General features: G+C 28.1%; 1 protein-coding gene across 2 annotated transcripts in view; it reads right to left on the bottom strand.

Moving 5' to 3' along the window:
* Positions 1-5,403: 5,403 nt before the first annotated feature.
* The window catches only part of LOC119673449 (ras-related protein Rab-26-like), a 57,630-nt gene continuing 40,526 nt past the window's right edge, over positions 5,404-22,507 (bottom strand). The window contains exons 2-6 of one of the 2 annotated variants that reach the window (XM_038084727.1): positions 16,519-16,629; positions 10,929-11,037; positions 6,275-6,385; positions 5,730-5,874; positions 5,404-5,555 (exon numbers count right to left, since the gene is read on the bottom strand). In XM_038084727.1, the coding sequence (XP_037940655.1) occupies positions 5,441-5,555; positions 5,730-5,874; positions 6,275-6,385; positions 10,929-11,037; positions 16,519-16,629 (591 nt within the window). In that variant the 3' untranslated portion in view covers positions 5,404-5,440. The remainder of the gene's footprint in view (positions 5,556-5,729; positions 5,875-6,274; positions 6,386-10,928; positions 11,038-16,518; positions 16,630-22,507) is intronic. The other variant, XM_038084728.1, reaches the window with a different exon arrangement.

The following is a 22,507-nucleotide window of genomic DNA, read 5'->3' as shown; positions in this document are numbered from 1 at the left end:
TTATTTTTTATTTCGTCATATATAGTACTCTCTTGTTATCAAAATTTATAGTTTAAAGATACACATATACATTCTCTAAATTTTTAAACAATTAGAAAGTAAGTCCTTGTAAAATTATTTCTTCAATAAAGTCCTCGAAGTTGAAAAGAACTGATATATATTAGAATATAGTATGTGATACTTCAAACAACTGAGAATTTTAATATAGTTCAATATTATATTTATATGTATATAATGTATAATAAAATATACCCAGCCTATTTTTGTATTCCCTTACAATATTATTAAAGAGTTCAATATATCCAACAAGAGGAAAATTTGAGAACTATTTCCTTTATTTATAAAAATTAGTTTATAGTTCAAAATTCGGAATTAATTAATTATTATTCAAAAAGACTAATTTGAGAACTATGAGTTAAAATTTTAGCTTATGAGACTCTGAACTAAGCCTCATAAGCTAATCTATATGAAGTAAGGCAATTGATAAGCCTAATCATATCCCTTGGTTAAAAATTGCAAATCAAATTTGTTCAAATGAGAGTCAGATGAAGAAACTGAACTCTCAAAATAAGCGAAATATAAATACTTTTTTCAAAATTAATTAAAGAAAATATGTTTATATATTGCTTATGGGTTAATTATGTTTTAAGATTGTCTACAGAGTCTCCAGAGTTATTTTGAAATGCTATTGGCCTTGATACCTAAAATAGTTTTCGGTATAAATATTGAATACCTCTTAATAAAATAGATCTGTCATGAAGATTGTTTACAGAGTCTCCAGAATTGTACTTGAAATGCCATAGACCTTGATACCCAAATTAGTTTTAGGTATAAATATTGAATAACTCTTAATAAAATAAGTCTGTCATGGAGGTTATCTACAGAGTCTCTAGAGTTGTTTTTAAAATGCTATAGACCTTAATATCTAAAATAGTTTTGGGAAAAACATTGGATACCTCTTAATAAAATAGGTCTATCAGAGTGTAAAACTGTTAAATGGATGTTATAATTTGTTTAAAAGTTCTGAGAGGTCTTCCTAGGTTCTCTTAGACATAATGACATTTTTAACTGCTACGCGGCTATGGAACTAATCTATCTATCTAGTTAGTAGTTACTAGTTGTATTTCCAATAGACATAATATATATTTTGAACTTATTTACTTTGTGTTTTAAATAGGTCCATACTAAGTAACCTATTTAGAATTGTGACAGACGATTTTGTCTTGCTAATCCAGTAAGTTTTATGTATTAAAAAGTGGACAGTTAATCTTAGGATTTAAAATCAGATATTTATTAGCATAAGCATATTACAAAGTAATATGAGAAACGATATTAGAGGTGGTTGTAATCCATGTAATAAAAGACAAAATCAGTCAGAGAGACAGACCAGGTTATCTATCCGATGATGACACACAATTGTGTTATATTTGTAACCACATTAGAGATAACATTTGTTTCTACATTTTTAAAATCATAATATAATATGTTTAATTCTGCTAATTCTATTACAGAATTAAAAATGGAGCCAACTTTTATCTATAAATGTTACATGACATTTTTGTGGTAGAGTTTTGATTTTAGCGAGATGTTATCAAATATTTGACTGAAATTATGGAGTTATAGAAAGAATACTTTAAGAAGTTAATTTCTGAGAAATGTACTTCAACACTTATTCTTAGTCCTAGTCTGTATATTTTGTTGGAATAGACTCATAAAGAAGTGTAACAAAATTTGACTCATTAAGCTAAGTTATTTTTAATTTAGAATTAAAATTGTATTTTTAACATAAACACATAATTGTGAGGCATTTATTATTATTAAAAAAATCTATTGAACTTTGTATTATTTTAAACCCATTCGAAGTTTATTATTATAAAAGATAATAAAATGCACCAATGCGATTTTAAAGCAATTACTTATAAAAATTTAATTTAAGTAAATTTTTTAAAATTTTTTTTTACATTTCATTATTATTGTATTACTTCAATTTACATATATGACATGCATCTGTACTTATATACATCATATATTAAGAGCAACTTTTATTTCCATAGATGCAGACGTGGTGGACAAACGTCAAGAATGCATGATTTATCAATCTATTATTAAATATGTCATCGTTACTTTGATACTCAGGTAAGAGTATAATTTCAGTTTGCTTAATAGAATTTATTTGATTACTTTCACATAAATGAATTCTAATAAGTGTTTACTTAATTAAATAATAAAGAAATTTAACATAAAATAAACCATAAAAGCCTTTTAAGATATAAAATTTCGTCAACTAAAAACCGAGTATTTGCTTTAGTTTAAGTGCTCAGAAGAAAATTTGTATATCAGATAAAAACTTTTAAAGATACCAAAAAAGTGTAGAATAAACAATTTATGTAATAATTTAATAAAGAATTTAAAATTAAATTAAATAAAATATCTTTTATAAAGCTAAAATGAACATTGTTGCCATGGGCTGCAGTTATTAGCAAGTTATTTGCATATTAACCGTAAATATGTTAAGGAAGTAAAACATAAATAAATAAATTTTTAATTGAAAACAAACAATACCACACAATTAAAAACTTTTAAATAAAATAAAGTAATTAGTCAAGCCAGTATTGAAATATATTCATTGTTTCTAAAAAGTTTTTAATTAATAATATTCGAAGCGGTCAAAATTTTTATATTTTAATATGATCAAATTACTCATTTTTTTATACGGTTCTAATATTTATTGTATATTTAATTAAAAGTTCTGTATTATAAAAAAAATTTCGTCCTCCTCCTCCTTTCGTTACAATTAATTATTGAAAGCATATTTATATAAAAATTGAATAGCAATACACATATCTTATTGCATGGTTGGATTTTTTTTAAACCTAAAAATATGCAATTGTAATTTGAAATAAAGTTGCATTTTTTTTTTACTCAAAAGTATGCAATTGAAATTCATTTTAAAAATACGCGTTAAATAAAATTATTACCAAAGCAGGAGGAGAAGATATATTACAAAGATCCCCATATATACAAAGATACTCACATAATTTTGCAAATTTGGGCATTGTTTTTCTTTTTTTTAAAACAGGAGATAGTTTTTACTTCGCAGGTTGATAACCTTTCTTTTCCTTACAATTTTTTTTCGTTTTTCCCATTAAGAAGTCATCTCCGAAATTTTTGGAGTTTTCGTAAGATATTATATTAATAAAATTAAAGATGAAAAGTGCTTGCAAATATAGGTTAGAACCAGATGTGAAGTTAGTCTAAGAATATATTTGATTGAAGGCGTTTCTTTTTCGATTTAAGAATTATTTCATTATTAACATAATTTTTTTTGCTCGAATTATATTTCTTGTTATACTATATAAAATTTTTAATTAAAACCGTTTTTGAATTATTTAAGTGATCAAATCACGTAATTCTTGTAAAGGATTTTATTTTCTATCAAATTTATATAAATTTAAATTTATATATTTTATTCTATCAAATTTCCTATTCTTCAAATCTGTTCATTAACTATCAATATTAACTCGTTTCACACAACACAACTTAATTGCAGACTCGAAAGCTAGTTCTGATTGGCATTCACACGACTTTTTTGTTGGTTGATCTTTATAGTTTCATAAGAACAATGTGGTATAAAAGAGTGCTTCTAGTTATGGAAAAGCAGAAAGAAGAAAAAACAAATCAGAGTCTGAAACACACTTTTAGACTCACAAAGATACACTCACAACATGTGAATAAGATATAAAGTAGCTAATATTATAATTGATGGTGATTGATTCTAAACCGTCGTATAACGCGGTTAAAGCAAATGTACACTACATTTAATATGATATAATTATTTTAATTCTCTATTGGGAAATAATATGATATGAAGATATGAAAGATTTTTGAAAATTGTGGTCTAGAAAGCATTCAGAATAATATAGCTATGTGTTGGTAAAAAATTTTAAATAGATATTGTTGGTAGATTGAATATTAATAGATTGAAGGTAATAGATTGAAGGTAGACTGAAGAATATTAATTCCATAGATTTTAAGGATTAGTCAGAAATCACATCATAAAAATTATTAGATAAGCTACGTTAGCTTGAAGAGTCATTCAGCATGTACAGCTACGAGTAGATTGCTGCATTGCGATACCTTATATATCTCCTTCTAGAAATTCTTAATGCAAATATATATATTTCTTTGACATATATATATATATATATATATATATATATATATTCCCGTTTCAGTAATTTTGTGAGACTTCTGATACTAGTTTCTGTTAGTTCTTCGGAACCTTTGGAAAAGCGCTGCCCAAGAATTCTACTACTGCTCCTTATTGTGGCCTGGCATCGGAACAGTTGGTTAAGATAGTTAAAGAAGATTTTTTAGAATTGTAATCAGAAACGTGTATAGATACTGATTTCAGTTGAGAGTAGTTGGATCTGTTGGTTTTTGAAAACTATTTCAACGCTACAAAAATCAATTTTATCAAGTATAAAATGACCTGAAATATTTTTGGTAGTTGATACTCCAAAAACCACCTCTCGTATATATCACTTATTGGAATAACTAACTCACATTTGCTGAAAACATCTAATATTAATCATTTGTCGGTTTTTGAAAAATATTTCAGAGATAAAAAAATCAATTATACTAAAAGTATTGTAGAAGCAGTTGAAATCCTTGAAAAACTACTCTATGTATAAGATTATTAGATTCTCTAATATATAAGATTAATGCATTCAGTGTCAGTTTTATTAGTTTTTGGTATTGAAAATATTTAAATGTAGAGTTGAAGTAGAAATTTAATACACAATATTTTTAAATTATTTATTATCCTTAATAGTGTTTTAAGTTGTATTTATTTAACATACAAAATTTTAAAATTGTCCATTATTCTTAATATTGATTTCAGTTGTATTTATTGTTTTATTTTAATTTTTTTTTAAGTTTTTGTTTTTGCGTAGTTATTGCCTCTATAAAGTAAGTGGACTTACAGTTGCAAAAATTACGGTATAGCAATGGTCGTTAAGAGATACTTGTACTTTAGCATTATTTCACATTAACTGCAGACAACTAACAAAAAATCCTTTCAATACTTTTGTTTACTTGAAAAGTATGCAAATTATCTTAAACTTCTGCGCAGAACTTTTAACGACTATGTGCTATGATAATTTATTTTAAAATATGTCTTTATTTTTCTTAACAAACTTTCGTCTCAAGATACTTTTCCCATCACTTTAAGCCTTTCGCCTTGTGGAAAGCGGGAAATGCAGGAAAAGTACCTCGTGAAATCTTTGCCTAATTCACAATTTTTAAACTGGAGCTGTTCAGTTTAAAATAAGTTTTCCTTCTGCTTGTAGTTAAGGAAAAAATTTGTTGAAATAAACATAATTTAATAAACTTAAGAGTAAGGATGTTACAAAAAAAAAAAATTAAAAAAATAAGTAAATTACATTGACTTGCACTGAGCGCAAATGGTACGAGCTCTGGTATTGTCTCGTACAAAATCATGCACATTGAATTTTCCATCATCGCCATTGTCATTGCCACGGCTTTTAAGTTGCCTGAAAAGTTCATTATTATCAATTTTTTTTTTAACAATATTATATAAAAATTTTTTTTTTTTTCAATAAAATTTTTTCAAGACATAAAATGTCAAACAAAGTGAAAATTGTGCTTCGAAGCAGCACAAAAAAAAACCATAGTAAATTAAGTTTTGAAAGGAAATTGAAAGTTACCTGGCAACCGCCGCAAATGCCAATTCCACATTTAGACCCGTTTTTGCTGACGTCTCCATAAAGGGTACATTATGCTCCCGGGCCAATCTTTCACCATCTTCACGCTTCACCTGCCGTTCACTGTTGCTGCAATCCGCTTTGTTGCCTAGAAAAAGTTTTTCATTTAGTTTTAATTAAACTAAAGTAATTACAAATTGCGGCGCGCGGTATCACTAGAAACCGACCTGCGAACTCTTGACACATAAGCAAATAAATAAATAAATTTATGTACTATTTCAGTACTGCGGAAATAGTACTGAACTTTAATTTGAATTTAAAAATTATTTAAGTAAAATTTTCAAACTTCATCACTTTAGATTGATGGAAATCACACACTACGGTTACTTAATCAGAGTGAAGTGTCAGCAAAAGGCAATTTAAATTGTATTTCATTTCGATAATTAATACGTAATTAAGTGGCAAATGCAAAATTCTGCACTAATTACAAAAGTTTTATTTGAAAAGTTCGTTTTTATCTATTTAAGTTGGTTTTCATGTCTACAAACCAATTAGCACAATGACGACGTCATCTTGAGCATATTCTCGAATTTCACCCAACCAGGCTCGTATGTTGTCATAGGTTGTCTTATTCGTAACATCATAGAGAAGCAGCAGAGCTATAATTAAAGGACAAGTAAAGTATATAATTTCATTAATTTTTTTAATGTAAGATTTTATTTAAAATTACTTTTCTTTATAAATGAAAATATTAAGTTCATTTGTAGATATCAAATTTACTTCAATACTGTAGAAATGAAATGAAATACAATTATACAACTACAAATTATATACAAATTACGTATTTCAACTGAAATCTATTTAAACTGTCGAATATGGCAACCCTCTTATTACATTGTCATATATCACTTTTAAGATATGCAACTAAATTTATAATTTATATTACTTACTTACTTACTAACTTGCATTTTAATAAATAAAACTGTGAACAAGCAATACGTTGTTACTTCTTTATTAATAACAAACATAAACAAATACAGGATTTATAACATGGAAAGGTTTAATAAAAAAAAAACATTAAATTAACTGTAGGCTTATACTTTTGTAAGCATATCGCAAAAAAAACAACCGCTTATTTGAAAAATAACGTATGAAACAACAACACTGCTCGCTTATTTAGTCCAATTTCCTTCAAACCGCTTAACTAATAAGCAGCTTAAATCGTATGATTGCCCAAAGTAAAAATTTGTCTATTGTGAATGATTTTTGGATGTATGTACGTACAAAATTTCCAGTTAACTGTCAACATATGTTTTTGTTAATTATTCGTATTTCGTTTTTATTATGTTGAAGCTGTTTTGAGCTAGTGGACTTAAGCACTTATACTCTTTTTTAACTCGAGGTATTTTCAAAACCCCTCTTTACATCTTGACTAGATTATTGTTTATCACTTCATCAGACTAAGCAATAATTGACCTCAGATCTGCATACCTCCCCAAAGAGCCTGGAACCGTTCTGAGATTTAATAACGCGGTGTTGGTAAGTCTGCCAGTTTTCGCAAATAATTTCAGGGCTCTATTTATTATGTATTTTTTGATGGGATCAATCTTGATGTCCCTGAGGACGTCATTCGTCCTAATGTACCATGGAACTTTGAAAAGTCTTCTCAGAGCCTGGCTTTGTGCAATTTCTAGCTGGTGAATAGTAGTGTTTGAAGCTTCGTTTTTGTTAACTATTCTGTTAAGAATTTTTGTGTTAAAATTATTATTATTCATTTTCGAAACTTTAACTTTAAATTTATGTATTTTGCAAATATGTGTATTTGGATATAAAAACCCGTCAAGTATCAAAACAAAAATTTCCAATTTTTCCAGAGTTGCCATCAGTAGAAGTGCTTATTTTGTGTTGTTCTTTTCTAACATTCTTTCAAAAGATTGGGCCTTATGACATATGGATGGAGATAGAATTATTTATTGTAGAACGCAGATAAAAACGAAGACTAATATTCATTACATAAAAATTACTCATGAACTCATTTCACATGAACTCTATACAAATTTAATAACATGTTCCCATTGCCATCATTAAAGTAGTTTGCTTTAGGTATAGATTAAAACACTCACTTTAGGTAAACTCTATTAGTACATATGTAGGATTTATAAAATGGAATACAACATATACATAAAAATCTTTCTATGATCTTTCGTTGATATTTATCTAGAGACTAAGTTAATTGATATTTAACGGGTCACCATGGACTGCATTATAACTTTAATAAGATGGGTCTGTCCGAGAAGACGGATTGTCAACTCTGCTTAAAAGCAGATAAGACTACCAGTCACATTCTCTGTGACTGCCCAGCCTTGATCTGGGCAAGGAGGAGGTCACTGGGAGGAGGGCTGCTCTCTCCCTCTGACATTAGGATTTCCTCAACGGACGACATTCTGGCTTTCATTCGAAAAGCGGAATGTCTTCTGTTCGGTTAGGGTCAGTTGTAGCATAAAAGATCAATCTGGTCGCAGTGCTCTGCTCCATTGGGAGCTTGTACCCCATTTATTTCTATTCTATTCTAAGTTAATTGATAATTATTAAAAGTAACATCTTGAAGTAACGTATAATATAATAGGTCTTATAATTGTTTATAACTTTATTGCATTAATGATGAAAAATAATTTCCTACACCAGTACAAATTTACTTTATTGAAAATCAATTTCAATTAAGAATATATTGGCCATTAATATTTATGAATGCTTGCCATTTTTTGGGTCGATTCATAACTTCAACGGCATGGAACTTTAGTACTTAATCGGTGAAAAACTTCTCTAAGTGAATTTCAGTAAGCCCAACAATTTTATATCAAAGTAAACAATCATTCGAGTCAATCATTTGATTTTTATAAGCCAAATCATTTAAACTGTTGAAGAATTAAAATTTTATTATTATTTTGAATACATAAATAAATACATAAATTTAAAATTATAATTCTCTTTTAGTATAATTGCTTTAAAATTAATAAGTTTGAATATAACAAGTTTTAAATAGTTTTTACTTTAATATAAAGTTTATTGGTTTCTCTTATATTGTTGTAAAATGTGTTTGCTATAAATGAAGGAGTCTTTATCAGACAAATATTTTATTTTTCAAAATTATCCTCAAAATTCTTTCGGTCATTTAAAGAATACACACTCTGATAATACATTACTTTTGTCTCAACTATCTAATGAAAAAAAACTGGGAACACATATTACCAATTATTTATTAAACAATCATCCCTAAAATCATCAGTAAATTGTTTGTCTATTTGTTTATTGTTATCGGATGATATACATAAATGCAAATTAGTGTTTGATTTGTTCATGAGTCAGGGCACTTTTCCAGCACATGATTTGCGGACTGCTCTTCCTATTTGTAAAATTTAGAGATCGCAATAATGGAACAGAAGTGTCCTATTGTACACTCATAGTAGACAACCTTCCACATGATGAATGTAAAAAGAATGACATTTGCTGGAGCTAGACTTTACTCGAAATAACTAAAGGTAGCGTGCGCTCTCTTTAACTATTGGGTTATCAGATATATCAGAAAAAGATTCTGATAGCGGTGAACAATCAAGCAACAGTATCCAACAGCTTAGTACAATTATGTCTCACGAAGCTCATGGAAATGAAACATTGGTATTGAGCAAAATGAAAAGACAGATGAATTTGCAAAGCAAGTATCAAACTATAGCTTCTGCGGGCCCAGAGCCCATAATACTATTAGACTACAATATAACTGCGGCTTATGTTGGTAAGTGGAAAGCCTCATTTTATCTTAGCAGGTGAAAAGAGATGAGCACTTGTAGACAGTTAAACTTATGATGCCAAAATTGATGATCTGTGAAGCCATTAAAATGCGTAGCTATCCGCGGAGCACCCTAAGTAGGCTGATCTCATTATATACTGGATACGAAAACTTTAAATATCACCTCAAAAATATAGCTGTTGTTGAGAAAGACACTTGCAGATTATATCTAGAAGAAAAACAAACCATAGTGTACATATTGTGCCAATGCCCAGCACTGGCAAGCAGGATAATGAGTGTCGGGGGACACCATTGTGTTGGTGATAACTTGTCAGCTAACCTCAAGCTAAATGAGCTGCTTGCACTAACAAGGGATGTAGTTAAATGAACAGAAGCCATGTTGGCTTTAACTTAATAACCATATCCCGAAAATCGAAGGACGAAAAAGAACCTAAGTTGTTTCATGGTCTACTTCGGCTTATCCTTCACTTCAGTGAGATCACTGTTCCAATGTCCCACTCTATATAGAACGCAATAGACAAGATTTTGAGTTTATTTAAGCATTAGCTTAGCTTATAACGTACAGTTAAAAAAATATAATTCTCAAGTTGTCTTTAAGAATTACTTGGACTCAGCGGTGAACAACTTGATTTAAGTTATTATGAAAACTACAAAACAATTTTGGGATAATACGTCTCTACTTTCATAGTAAGAGTATTTGTTCTGTTAATTCCAATATTCGATTATTTTAACAATATATGTTTTGCTTTCCAGTACCAGACTGCAGTACCAGTTTTTATGTCGCTTAATAAGACTTGAGTAGATTACATCCACGGTTGCCACTTGAAAATTTTTTCCTGTACCAAAATTGGTTTAAAAAGGTACCATTTCTCTAAAAAAAGGTCCAAAATTTTATTGGACCTTTTTATTTTTTCGTTCTGTGTTTTTCATAGTGTTATAAATGAACAAAATATAAAATAGTGCAAAGTTGCATTTATAAAAAAAATTAATTGGAAATATTCACAATGAAGTTGGGTCGTCAAAAATGTACCATTTTTTGAACATGAGTACCAAACGAAAAAAAAGTACCAATTTTGGTACTAAAGTACCATAAGTGGCAACCGTGATTACATCACTATTTTTTAGTTTCTCGGTAATTGTATTTATTAGTGATCTCTTAAGATATATTAAGATTGTCAACTTAATGAAAGAAATATGAAAAAAATAAAAAATAATTGATAGTTTAAGTTTACAGAGTGTAAAAATATTTGGCATAATATTATCTGATATAATAACATTATCTGATAAGGTTTACACAGTAATTATTGGTATTTAAAGTACTACCACAAATAGTTTTGTATATTCTCAGTTTTTAAAATATATTATATATAATAAACTATTTATAAATTTAAGCTTACCATGTGCATCTCTGTAGTATGCATGGGTGACACTACGAAAACGTTCCTGTCCGGCTGTATCCCATATTTGTAACTTCACTCGTGTATTATCCACAACTACCACTTTATTCTATTAAAAACACAATTATATATTATTATTTTTTTATTTAATATATTTTTTAATTTCATTTCATAAACTGAATATATTTTTAACGTTTCAATTTACTGAGAAATAATACAATATATACATATATATACTGCCGTTAGATATACCACACATTTTTTATAAAATTATTCTCAAATTTCCTGATGGGTCATTTTATTCATTAAAAGAATTTGTTCATAAAACACGTTTCAAGTGTCATATTATCTGAAATCCTAGTAATATTATAACATAGAAAATCAAGAAATAAAAATATTTTTATATATAAAATAACATTTGTAATATTGCAATACCTGTAGCGACTAACGAATTTTTTGAATTTTTTTTGCTTTAACAAATATAAAGTATATATTTTATTTATTTTTTTTATAGTTCACAGTATATATATAGCAGTATATATATATACATATATATATATTAAATATTAAGTCTTTTTTTTATTAATATTTATATGTGCAACATTGCTTGATTGAAATTTTTGTTTCCACTTAATAAAGTATGCAATAGAATATAAATATATATATTTTGTAAAATATTATATAAAATAATAAAACATATTATATAACTGAACTTGACATTGAATTTATTTTTCAATTGAGTGGAATATTTATTTTTATTATTTAAAATTTTGCACTATATAAAATAAAATAAAAAAAGATATTTTCATTATGCATGCACGCCTTTTCATAAAGGACAATTTTTTTTTGCAGTGTAAAAATGCTTTCGAAAAATGCTTTCGCATGCATAAACCTATTGTAGGCGTTAACTTAATTTTAATAATATTTTATCAATAAATTGCATACATCAGATTTTTTTTAGCTATCTTAATTTACAATTTATTTTGGAAGAGCAATTTTCAATAAAACAAATTTTCCACACCTTTCGAAAGAATTTTTCACATGAATAAATTCATCAAATTCATCAAATTCATCTTATACAGATTATTTGGAAGATAAACTTTTGTAAAGAATATTTATATAGAATAATTTCTTTATACTCGTATTTTAATTAAATTTAGAGTATTTTCTCATCAATGAACATAAATTTTAAGTTAATTCACAGTGTAAACAATAAAATTAAGATAAATATAATACACATGCTTATGTAAATTCTTAAGAATTTATGACAATGAACACAAATAAATTTTCCTTTTCACTTTTAATGGGAAATAATTTAATTAAAGATATCTCGACGAAATTACAGATTATAGCTTCTCGAATTTCATATCAATTGTTCGTCATGTTAATGGCAGTAAATGATAAAAAGGGTGATTAAAAACGCAAGTGTACTTGACTGCTCAATAAAGAAGATAATTGCATAAGGCTCGAAAAGGTAAAAGATGTTAAAATATATTAACAAAAAAAAAAGTATTTAATAAAAGCAGAAAATTTTAAAAGATTAAAGAAAGCTACTTTATGGATACCCACCGATTACTGAAAAGGATTCAATTTAAGTTTAAATTAAGTGAAATAGCGAAAATAAGACTTCAATAGGACTTATATATATACATAAATATAATGAATATAATAACTAATTAATATAATACTCAAAGACGAACAAATAATAAAATTGAAGAACTAGTAAGAAACGAAAATATAGTGAGATACATTTACTCGCAAAGGCTACAATAGGTTGCTCATTTATTAAGAATTGGATTGAAGAGAAAGCCGAGCAGCATATAGAACGCAAAGTCGATAACAATCAGGCACAGAGGTAGGCCAAGAACTGAACTGGAAGAGATTAGCAGAAGATCGGGATAGAAAAAGGCAGATCGTGAGGGAGGCCAAGATTCACACTGGACTGTAGTGCCAAATAAGAAGAAGAAAGACTAATTAAAGTCGCGACACTTCAGGTAACTGTCTAATTAAAGAGCTGGTTTGTCCCTACAGTTATAGTATGGTATCCTTATTCAGCAGAATAGAGTTGAGGCTGCTGGTGGGATATTTAACAGGTCACCATCGACTGCGTTATCAGTCCAAAAAGATAGATTATCGACTCTGTTTAAAAGCAGACGAGACTTTCAGCCACATTCTCTGTGACTGCCCAGCCTTGATTTGGGCTAGGAGGAGGCCTCTGGATCTAAAACTATCTGCTCTTCTGACATTATGAGGCCCTCAACGGCCGACATTCTGGCTTTCATTCGAAAGGCGGAATATTTCCTGTTCGGTTAGTGTCTGTTGCAGCACAAAAGATCAATCATGGTCGCAGTGCTCCGCTAGCTCCGGGAGCTAGTTTATTCCTATTCCTATACTAATTAATGTTTTCGTGATATTAAAATGTTAATATTTTTAATTATTTAAAGTTGTATTCTACTCAAAAAATGTGTAAACGTAAAACATATAATTGATTGTTATAACTTGACGATTTCTGCAATTTATATACCTACATATATACTTTATATATATTTTTGGTTTATGTATAAATTTGCAAAACAATTTTGATTAAAAATTTAAATCTTTTAATTTTATATATTTTCCATAAATTTTTGATTTTGTATAAATTTGCAAAGCAATTTTGAACAAAATTTTAAATTTTTAATTTTTTTATGTTTTTATTTCAAAAATATTGATTGATTTTCCTCAACTTACGTTAAGCTACAAAGCTACAAAAACAAGGTAAATAAATAAAAGATTATTGCATGTTATTGCGAAATCTGTTTATCAAATTTATTAATTATTTATAGCATATTTACCAAAATAAAAAAAAAAAAATGAAATTTCTGTCAGCATTAATGAATTTTATATTATTTGCAAAAATTATCGGTCAAACGGTGCGTATGAGTAACAAATTTTTATTTGTGTGCTTGCAAATATGAAAATAATTTTTCGTGAAGGAAAACGTATAAATATTTTATTTTTTTTTATTATTGAAGACAACGATATATTTTATAATGGCACCATTGTCATGGTAACTTCACAATATTATTTGTCAAGTAAAAGCACAGGATTCCTTTCAAAAGAAATAAATTTTATTCATTATGATGTGGTTGTATTTATGTTGAATGTTGTAAGATTCATTGATTTCAAAATCTATTGTAAATTCAATATAAAAAATTTATATCCTAAGTAATATATAGTAATAAGGTAATTATTTGCTTTTATAAATGGTTTAAATAGTACAATGTAAAAAAAAATTAAACTTTTTGTAGTCAGCATTATTATTGAAAAAGAATAATACAGATATTTATAAAATATACTTATATGGAAAAGTATATCCTTTTTTAATTGAACTTACAATAAACATTTTAAAAGGTTTTACTACTTATGGTCATTTACTTAGTCATTTGTTACGTTATTCATATATGTATGAAAAATAATTGAAATCAATGGAGGTGAAAAAAAAAACACAGTACTTTTAAAGTTTTTATTACAAGAATTTAAGATATGTTCAAATAATAAACTAATATGTGTTTTGGGTTCTGAAAACTCTCTGAAGTAGTTTGGTTGAGTGTCTGTTCAAGTATGAACATACATCTGAAGGCTGAGAAATAGCCTTAATTATCTTATGCTATGTATTTAGGTGCAAACTTCGCAACAGACATTGTATCAACTTATTGCAATTAGTATTTATTTAGGCACAACTTTGCGACAGATATTGCATTATTTTATTGCAATTAGTGTTTATTTAGGCGCATACACCGCAACAGATATTTCATTGTCTCAGTGTAATTAGTGCGTAATTTAGGCGTAAACTCCGCAATAGACTATTTCAATTAGTATTTATTTAGGCGTAAACTCCACAACAGATATTTCATTGTCTTATTGTAATTAGTGCTTATTTAGACGCATACGTCGCAATAGATATTGCGTTATCTCATTGTAATTAGTATTTATTTCAGCACATATGACACAATAAAATACCATAGGTAATGTAGGTATCTAAAGAAAAGAAGTACAACAGTACTTCACAATTACTCATCGTTTATAAAATCATTTTATATAGTATCTGAACATTACTTTGGTTGAGAGTCGAGATTCCAGTTCATAACGGCTTTAGTTTAATATTGATTCACGCTCCGGATTTTTATTATTTTAGAGTCTAAAAATTAACAATAATTTGACAGAACTCAAAAATTTATTCTTTGATAAACTTAAATCTAATTGAAAGATAATTATGTAAAAAAAAATGTTAAAGTTTAGTCAACTTATTGATTAATGATCTAATAGTGCATCTTAACTGAGTCTAGGAGGAGGTCATAATTTATCGCCACTGCCTAAAAGAAGTCTACACTTTTATTTTACTAATTAACTGACCCCAATTAATCTATGTTCAGAAGAGAATACTGATCCAAAAATTTCTATCTTAGTTTCATATCAAAACTTTTCAATGAGTTTAGAGCAAATGCATGAATATAGCAAGAACCTTCTAATAGACTGGTTGACTTTGATCTGTATCCAGATAAAAATACTGGGCCAGGAAATTTTTTTCAAAATCTTATCATAAGAATTCTGGCTTTAAATAGCAAATTAATAAAATTATATAAATAAAAAAAATAAATAAATAATATAAAATTTATAATTTAAGCTTATTATTATTGTTATGGGATGTGGCATTGCGACCGTCGGGTCTATTGTGTCCCCTTATTATAGAACCTACTTTACAGAGTTTTGTTGCCACTTCCATAAGAATATACATTCCCAGGAGCTTATTTCGTATAAGCATTAGCGCAGTGCATTCTAACATGTGTGGCCGACTCCTAATTCTCTTCACAGTATCTACAGTTTGCATTTGTATATATACCGAGTCTTGTATAAATTAAATTTAATTTTGTAGTTTTTAATTCTGCTAAAATTTTTAAAATGCATTAATAAACGATATACTTTGAGAATTTTTTTAAGCATTAATGCATTAAGGATTTTTAGTTATCCTTTACTAAACTCTTTTTATATATAATATATATAATCAGCCTTTAAATTATATATAATGCTTTGACATAGATTTAAACCCAATTAAGATTACATTCATACTTATTTTTATTTCTTTCTAATATAATTTTTACCTTTACTAATCTTTTACTTTGTGTGCATTAAATGAACTGAAAGCAGTTATAAAGAAACGCAGCGAACATTTTTTTAAAAAGGAGTAGAAACTGCTACTAATCCATAAAGCTTTTGATACTTAAAGTTTAAATAAGCAATTATACATAATAAAATTATGTTTTACTTTATATTTTTAAGGATTTCATAAAACATTTAGCGAAAAGAAAATTTTAGATTAAAACACAATTACAAATAAGAAAGAAAATTTAACAGCAATAAAAATACACATCAATAAAAGTTGTAGACATTATTAGCTGCTAACAGTAAAGGCACTCAGTAATGTTAACAGCTGGTAAGAGTTGACAGACAGCAATAACATAAATAAACACACTCAAATAGCTAAAGGAGATGACACAACAAGACATACATATCTACTATATAAATAACAATGTGTATGTGGTAGTCTTACCCTAAAGTCAATGCCAACTGTTGTAATATAATAGTTTGGCATGTATTTGCCGTCGCGAAATCTGATCAACAGGCAAGTCTTTCCAACTCCAGAGTCACCAAGCATAATCACCTGTTAATAATTGAAGTAGAGAATGTAGAGGAAGAAATAAAAAAAGAAAAGAAAAAACAAGACATAGTAAATAAAATTCCATTTAAGCAGTTGATTGGAATGGGAGGACTTAACAAAAAAGCCAAATTAGTGTATGTGTGTATTTGTGTTCGTTTTAAAGTGTTTTCTTTTTTGTGTATTTTATTGTATTTTTCTTATTATTTATATGTACAACAGAACATTGTTTACAAAGAAAGAAGGACTTAAACAGCATACAATGGCAATTTTAAAAAAGCTTAAAAATACAAAAACAAAAAATAAGGAAAAATGAGTACAATAAAAAACTATTATAACAACAATAAACAACAAAAGGTTTTATATTCATATTTGTCTTATATTTTCTTCTTTAAATTTTTAAAATATTGAAAAAAAAAAATTTTAAATTTCAAAAGTAAAAAAATAAAAACACATCTTTTCCTAGAAATCTTGTATTAAAAAAATTCTTATAGCAAACATATGAAAAGATAAAAACTCATTCATTTCAGTACTAAGCCAGGAAGCATAAGCTGTTATGCTTGGCATGAATACTTTTTAAACTCTATAAAAGCAATATAAAATATGTTTCCTTCACACAAACACACTTTCATACGCACACATTCGTTTACATATATTTTCCAATAAGTATTTGATTGCTACACAAACAACAATTGCTTTCAACCGTTGTTCGCTACACAAACAACAATTGTTCTCAATTTTTTTCTGCTGTTATTGTCTTCGTATTAAATGTTGAAATTGCAAGTGTTGGTAAACATTTTACTTCTGCACACACTGGCTCCTTGGCACAAGAACCAAGTAATAGGTGAGAATGTTCAATACAGTCGGTTATGTTATGTTAGTTTGTGTTAGTGATTTATAGAATTTTTCTGCTTAGAAGCCTACGTCACACTTCACTAAACTTAAGGATTAATAGTAGTTTTTATAACAGTTTTCATACAATCTATTGCATTCAGTGAATTGAAGTATTACTTAAGCTCTGATGCTGTTAAAAAGGTAATGAACCCAATTATCCCACTTGATATTTGAAATTTTGCATTTACATGAACATTTTATTCTCAATACCAGAAAGGAATAGTGATCGCAAAATCAAGCATACTTCATATATAATAATTTTCAATCTGCAGAATTCATCAAGTGTAGCAAGCATTAAAAATTTATGTAACAAAATTAATTCTCCAAAATTACTCAAGTGTGGCATGGGCCATTGAAGTAACTGAAGCACAAAATGCATATCAAACCCAATTATGCATTTTATTTTCAATACCAGAAAGGAATAATGACCGGAAAACCAAGTATAGTTCATTTATAAGAATTTTCAATCTGCAGAATTCATCAAGTGTAGCAAGCATTAAAACCTTATGCAACAAAATTAATCCTCCAAAATTACTTAAGTGTGGCATGCGCCATTGAAGTAATTGAAGCACAAAATGTATATCAAACCCAATTATCCCTCTTGATATTTGAGATTTTACATTTACCTACTACTTGAACAGAAGATTTGACTCTACTGCGACTAAAACCAACCAACCAACTAATTTATATGGTATATGGAATCAAGATATCCTTGAGAACTTTTTTAGCAATATTCGATATAAGAAGCGGAATTCGGCAGTATAACCATTTAATGAGCTAATTTAATGAAGTATCCGACTCCCTAGCATATTAGTTTGTAAATACTGACTAAAATATTATCTCTCCGAAGTTACTTATTCCCTCCACAGAACCGCTTTCGTATTACGGGAATACAAGTGATAAACAAATACAGTCAAACTTCCATAACTCGAAGTACTAACATATTTTGCAAAGAAAAGGTTCGACTTATGGAGATTTCGAGTTAGAGAATTGTTTTATTTTTTTTTTATTTTTGAAAGAAGCTGGAATTACATTTTAAGATGTTTATCTTTATTTATTTGAAATCAAATTCAGCACAAAATTCATAGTGGAGTAATATACTCAGAAATTAGGGCGTGGGATTTTAGTTTTTATTCCAAGCCAAATAGTGATAAACAGTTGTAGCATCTTTTTTGTGCAAATAAAATTTCAGAATTTTGAATGAGTCTTCTACTTCATTCTTGGAAGGCTGATGAGCAATTGCATCCACTGAACTCTGATCATTATTTTCCGTCGCACTTAGAATCGAGCTATAATGCTGTATAATATCGGCATCTGTAGGAAACCTTGATGCACAAATTTATTTGTCAAGCTCAATTTTATCGTATAAGTAGCATTAGAAATTATTTTATTCACTTTAAACCACTGTGTCAGCGGCTGGCTTTTGCACAATGAAGCAACATAAGAGACTTCCCCTAAGACCAAAATGGATTCTTACTTAAAACAAAAATTCGACTTAAAGAATTAAGAAGAATGAAGAAGAAGAAGAATATATTAAAGACAATATTTTTATTCGAGTTATAGAAGTTTGAGTTATGGAAGCAGAATTTTATGTAATTTGCTCTCTAAACCCTGTGGCACTCTTTTTAGTTCGAGTTATGTTAGTTTGACTGTAGAATATTTAAATGATAAATACTTGGATAACTTTTTTCTTCTTCACCTATCTTATATTATGTGATAATATGTGATAAATAATTATGTTCTTCCTCATATATATATATATATATAGCTAATAAAAAGTGATTTCCCAATTCTTCATCAAATTATAAGATACGTCCCAGAGCAAGAAGATCGGAAAACTTTTTTGAGTTTGCAAACTTTTTAAGATTGTAATGTAAATTTTATTTATTTAAGACTATGCCAATAATTATAATCCCCACTAGTCAATAATAAATAATAATAATATTTAAAATGAGTATTTGAAGTTCCTTTTAAAGGAACGGTTATACCACTTTATGCTTTTTTGTGCTTCAGAATAAAATACTTAAAAGGACAAAAATTATTATTATTTCCCTTTAATTGCTCATTTTGAAGATAATTGTTTTTTAATTTTTTCGAAGAAAAATTACTTCAAACGAATTACAAGAACATTTATGATATGTCTAGACACATTATATACCTTAAAGCAACGTATTTTTTGTAACTTTATGGCTAACAAAGAAATATCCTTGTAAGATATAAAGGAAAAAATATCGAAAAACTTTACGATACAAAAAATTTAATATTGAAATATAAAAAACCAATTTAACTTTTCTAAAATATTTTTGAAATTTTCCTTTCTGATCTATAGAAATTCTTTTCTGTTTATTTTTTATTGGCATTTGAATAAAAGGTTTTATTAGCGCAACAAGTAGAAAAGTAAAATAAGTTAAGAAGTTTGCGCCCAAGTCAGAGAGCAAACAACGCTTAATAGAAAAATGTTTCAGAGCACAAAGTGTATCTCAAGTCAAGAACATGCCAAACAGTTGCTGTCTTATTAGCAGGAATTCATCCTTATCAAAGGACAACAAACTGACAATCACAGAACAAAGCAGCATTACTATTCAAAGTAGCGGCAGCTGCTGAAGTTTTGATTTAAAAGTTTTAAGAATTTGAGATACTTCGAGCATTGTTGGTATACGCTTTCATATTCCTGTGGTTTGGTAATTGTTTTGTTTTGATTGGCACGTTCAACTACGCCGAAGGCACGCTAATACTACGCCTAGTACTTCCCGGAATTATGGTGTTAAGCTGTTGTGTCTAACCTTCGTGTCAGTAAACATAGCTGACATTTTTCACTTGAATAATTTTACTGAATTTTACTGAAAACAGAATTTTAGGCATTATGTGTGGTAAAGGTTTCAGCTTTTGAGGTTGTCTAAATGTAAGTTTCGGTGTAGGAAATGCGATATTATAATTACATTACACAAAAATCGTTAACTTTTTAACATGAAGTTAACACGTTCACACTTAGAGCGTTGATTTGACAATTGGTTGGCTGATTGGTAGTGGTGTGGGCGTATGAGTGACAAAAATTGATTCCAATTATTGCTCCTGAAGCAAAAGTTTATTATTTTTACTTAAATTATTATTTGCTTGTTATGCTTAAATTTAATCCTTTTAAAATTAAATACAAATTATATTCTCTAATATTATTAATTTACAGAGAATTTGTACGGTATGTTATGATTTACGACTAAATGTTTGCATGGAATGGAATTTGTTTTACTATTTAATTTATAGCTTGAAGCTATATTTCCACAGAAGTAAATTGAGATACATTTATGTAGTTTACAATTACAAAATATTTTTCAGAAATATTTAATAAAGGAATAAGCTATGTAATTTCCATGGGCGTAGTTAGCAAGATGTGATGTTGGTAGTTACAATAAAGGAAAAAAAAAATTTAATAGAATAGTGCATTATGAACTGCATAAAATAAATTTAAATGAGAAATTTAATGCAATTCTTATATAAAGTGAAATTTTTTTTTAAACATTCTTTATTGGATATGAATAGTGCAATCTCAACTATGAATAGATAGATATTAAGTAATACGTGTGCGAGTTTACTGAACCACTGTTCACTTCCCATAATGAAATTTTTAATGTTGTTAAGAGCTATACATATTCCAGTGATTCTTAAATTAAATGCACATCTTCTAAAAAGTGCTATAATAAAGAAAAAAAATTTGTAGAATAGTGCATTATAAACAGCATAAAATATACTTAAGATCTGAAATTGACTGCAATTCTTAATGGAATGGAATTCGTCAAAAATATTGCATTTAACGCCTATTTCAATGAGTAGGAAAGACGTATAAAGAGGGTACTCTTTAAATGAAATATCAACCTTTAAAAAAGCGCCGAGCAGTAACAGAACAGATAATTGACATTTTCTCTTCTGCCTATGAAATGCAGTAAAAACCGGTATACCTTTTTATAGGTCTAACCGCTTTACTATAGAAAAGCGGGTAAGAAAATAAAATTCTCATGAAATATGTTAGTGAGAGTGAGAGCAAAATAGAATGACCAGTTATTCTGATAGTAAATAAAATATTTTATAAATATATAGTTTGAACTATGTGCTCTCTGTACTTAATCATTAAATGCATTAACATTTTATTCGATTTGTAAACCTTGTGAAAATATTAGAGAAATACACAATGGGTGTTTGTAAAACTGTGTGATTTCTGTGAAATTTTTATGTTGCCATTGCAAAATATGCCCAGAATGTCTCAGTTAACCACAGGTTAACTAATAAATACACTGACATATTATTTAAAGACTTACTACATTTTGATTTGAATGTTGCAAAAATAGCGAGAAGCACAATGGCTGTTAAAACTGTGTGCTTTCTGCACTATTGTTAGGCAGCTATTTAAAAATATGCCAATAAAATATGCCAATTAACCTCAGGTTAACCGTTATATTCATCAACATTTTATTGGATTCTTAAACGTTGTGAAAATAATAGCGAGATACACAATGGGAGTTTGTTTATGAGTAAAACTGCGTGATCTCTGGGGAATTTTTAAGCCACCATTACAAAATATGCCAAGAATATCTGGATTAACCTAAGGTTGACCAATAAATGCACCGACCGAATGCACTGACATTTCGATTCTTAAATGTTGTGAAAATACTAGCAAGAGGCACAATGGTTGTTATTGGTTATAAATAAAATTGTGAGCTTTCTGTGTTATTTTCAGGCCACTGTTTAAAAATGTGCTAAGAATATCTCGGTTAACCTTAGGTTAACCTATAAATCTAACGACATTTCAATCAAATATGTGCGATATTCCGACTGAAATATTGTGAGAGTACCAGCAACGGACACAATCACTGTTTAGTGGGGTTGTTAGTAAAATTTTCAACAATCCCACTAAAAATTTCTTTATGACGAGGCTATTTAATAGAGAGATGGATGACAATTTGTACATTAAGACCGAAAAGTTTTCGGAAATTCTCAT

The sequence above is a fragment of the Teleopsis dalmanni genome, chromosome 1 (assembly GCF_002237135.1).
Source record: "Teleopsis dalmanni isolate 2A chromosome 1, ASM223713v2, whole genome shotgun sequence".
Classification (NCBI taxonomy): domain Eukaryota; kingdom Metazoa; phylum Arthropoda; class Insecta; order Diptera; family Diopsidae; genus Teleopsis; species Teleopsis dalmanni.
This window is presented reverse-complemented; position numbering and strand designations above follow the sequence as displayed.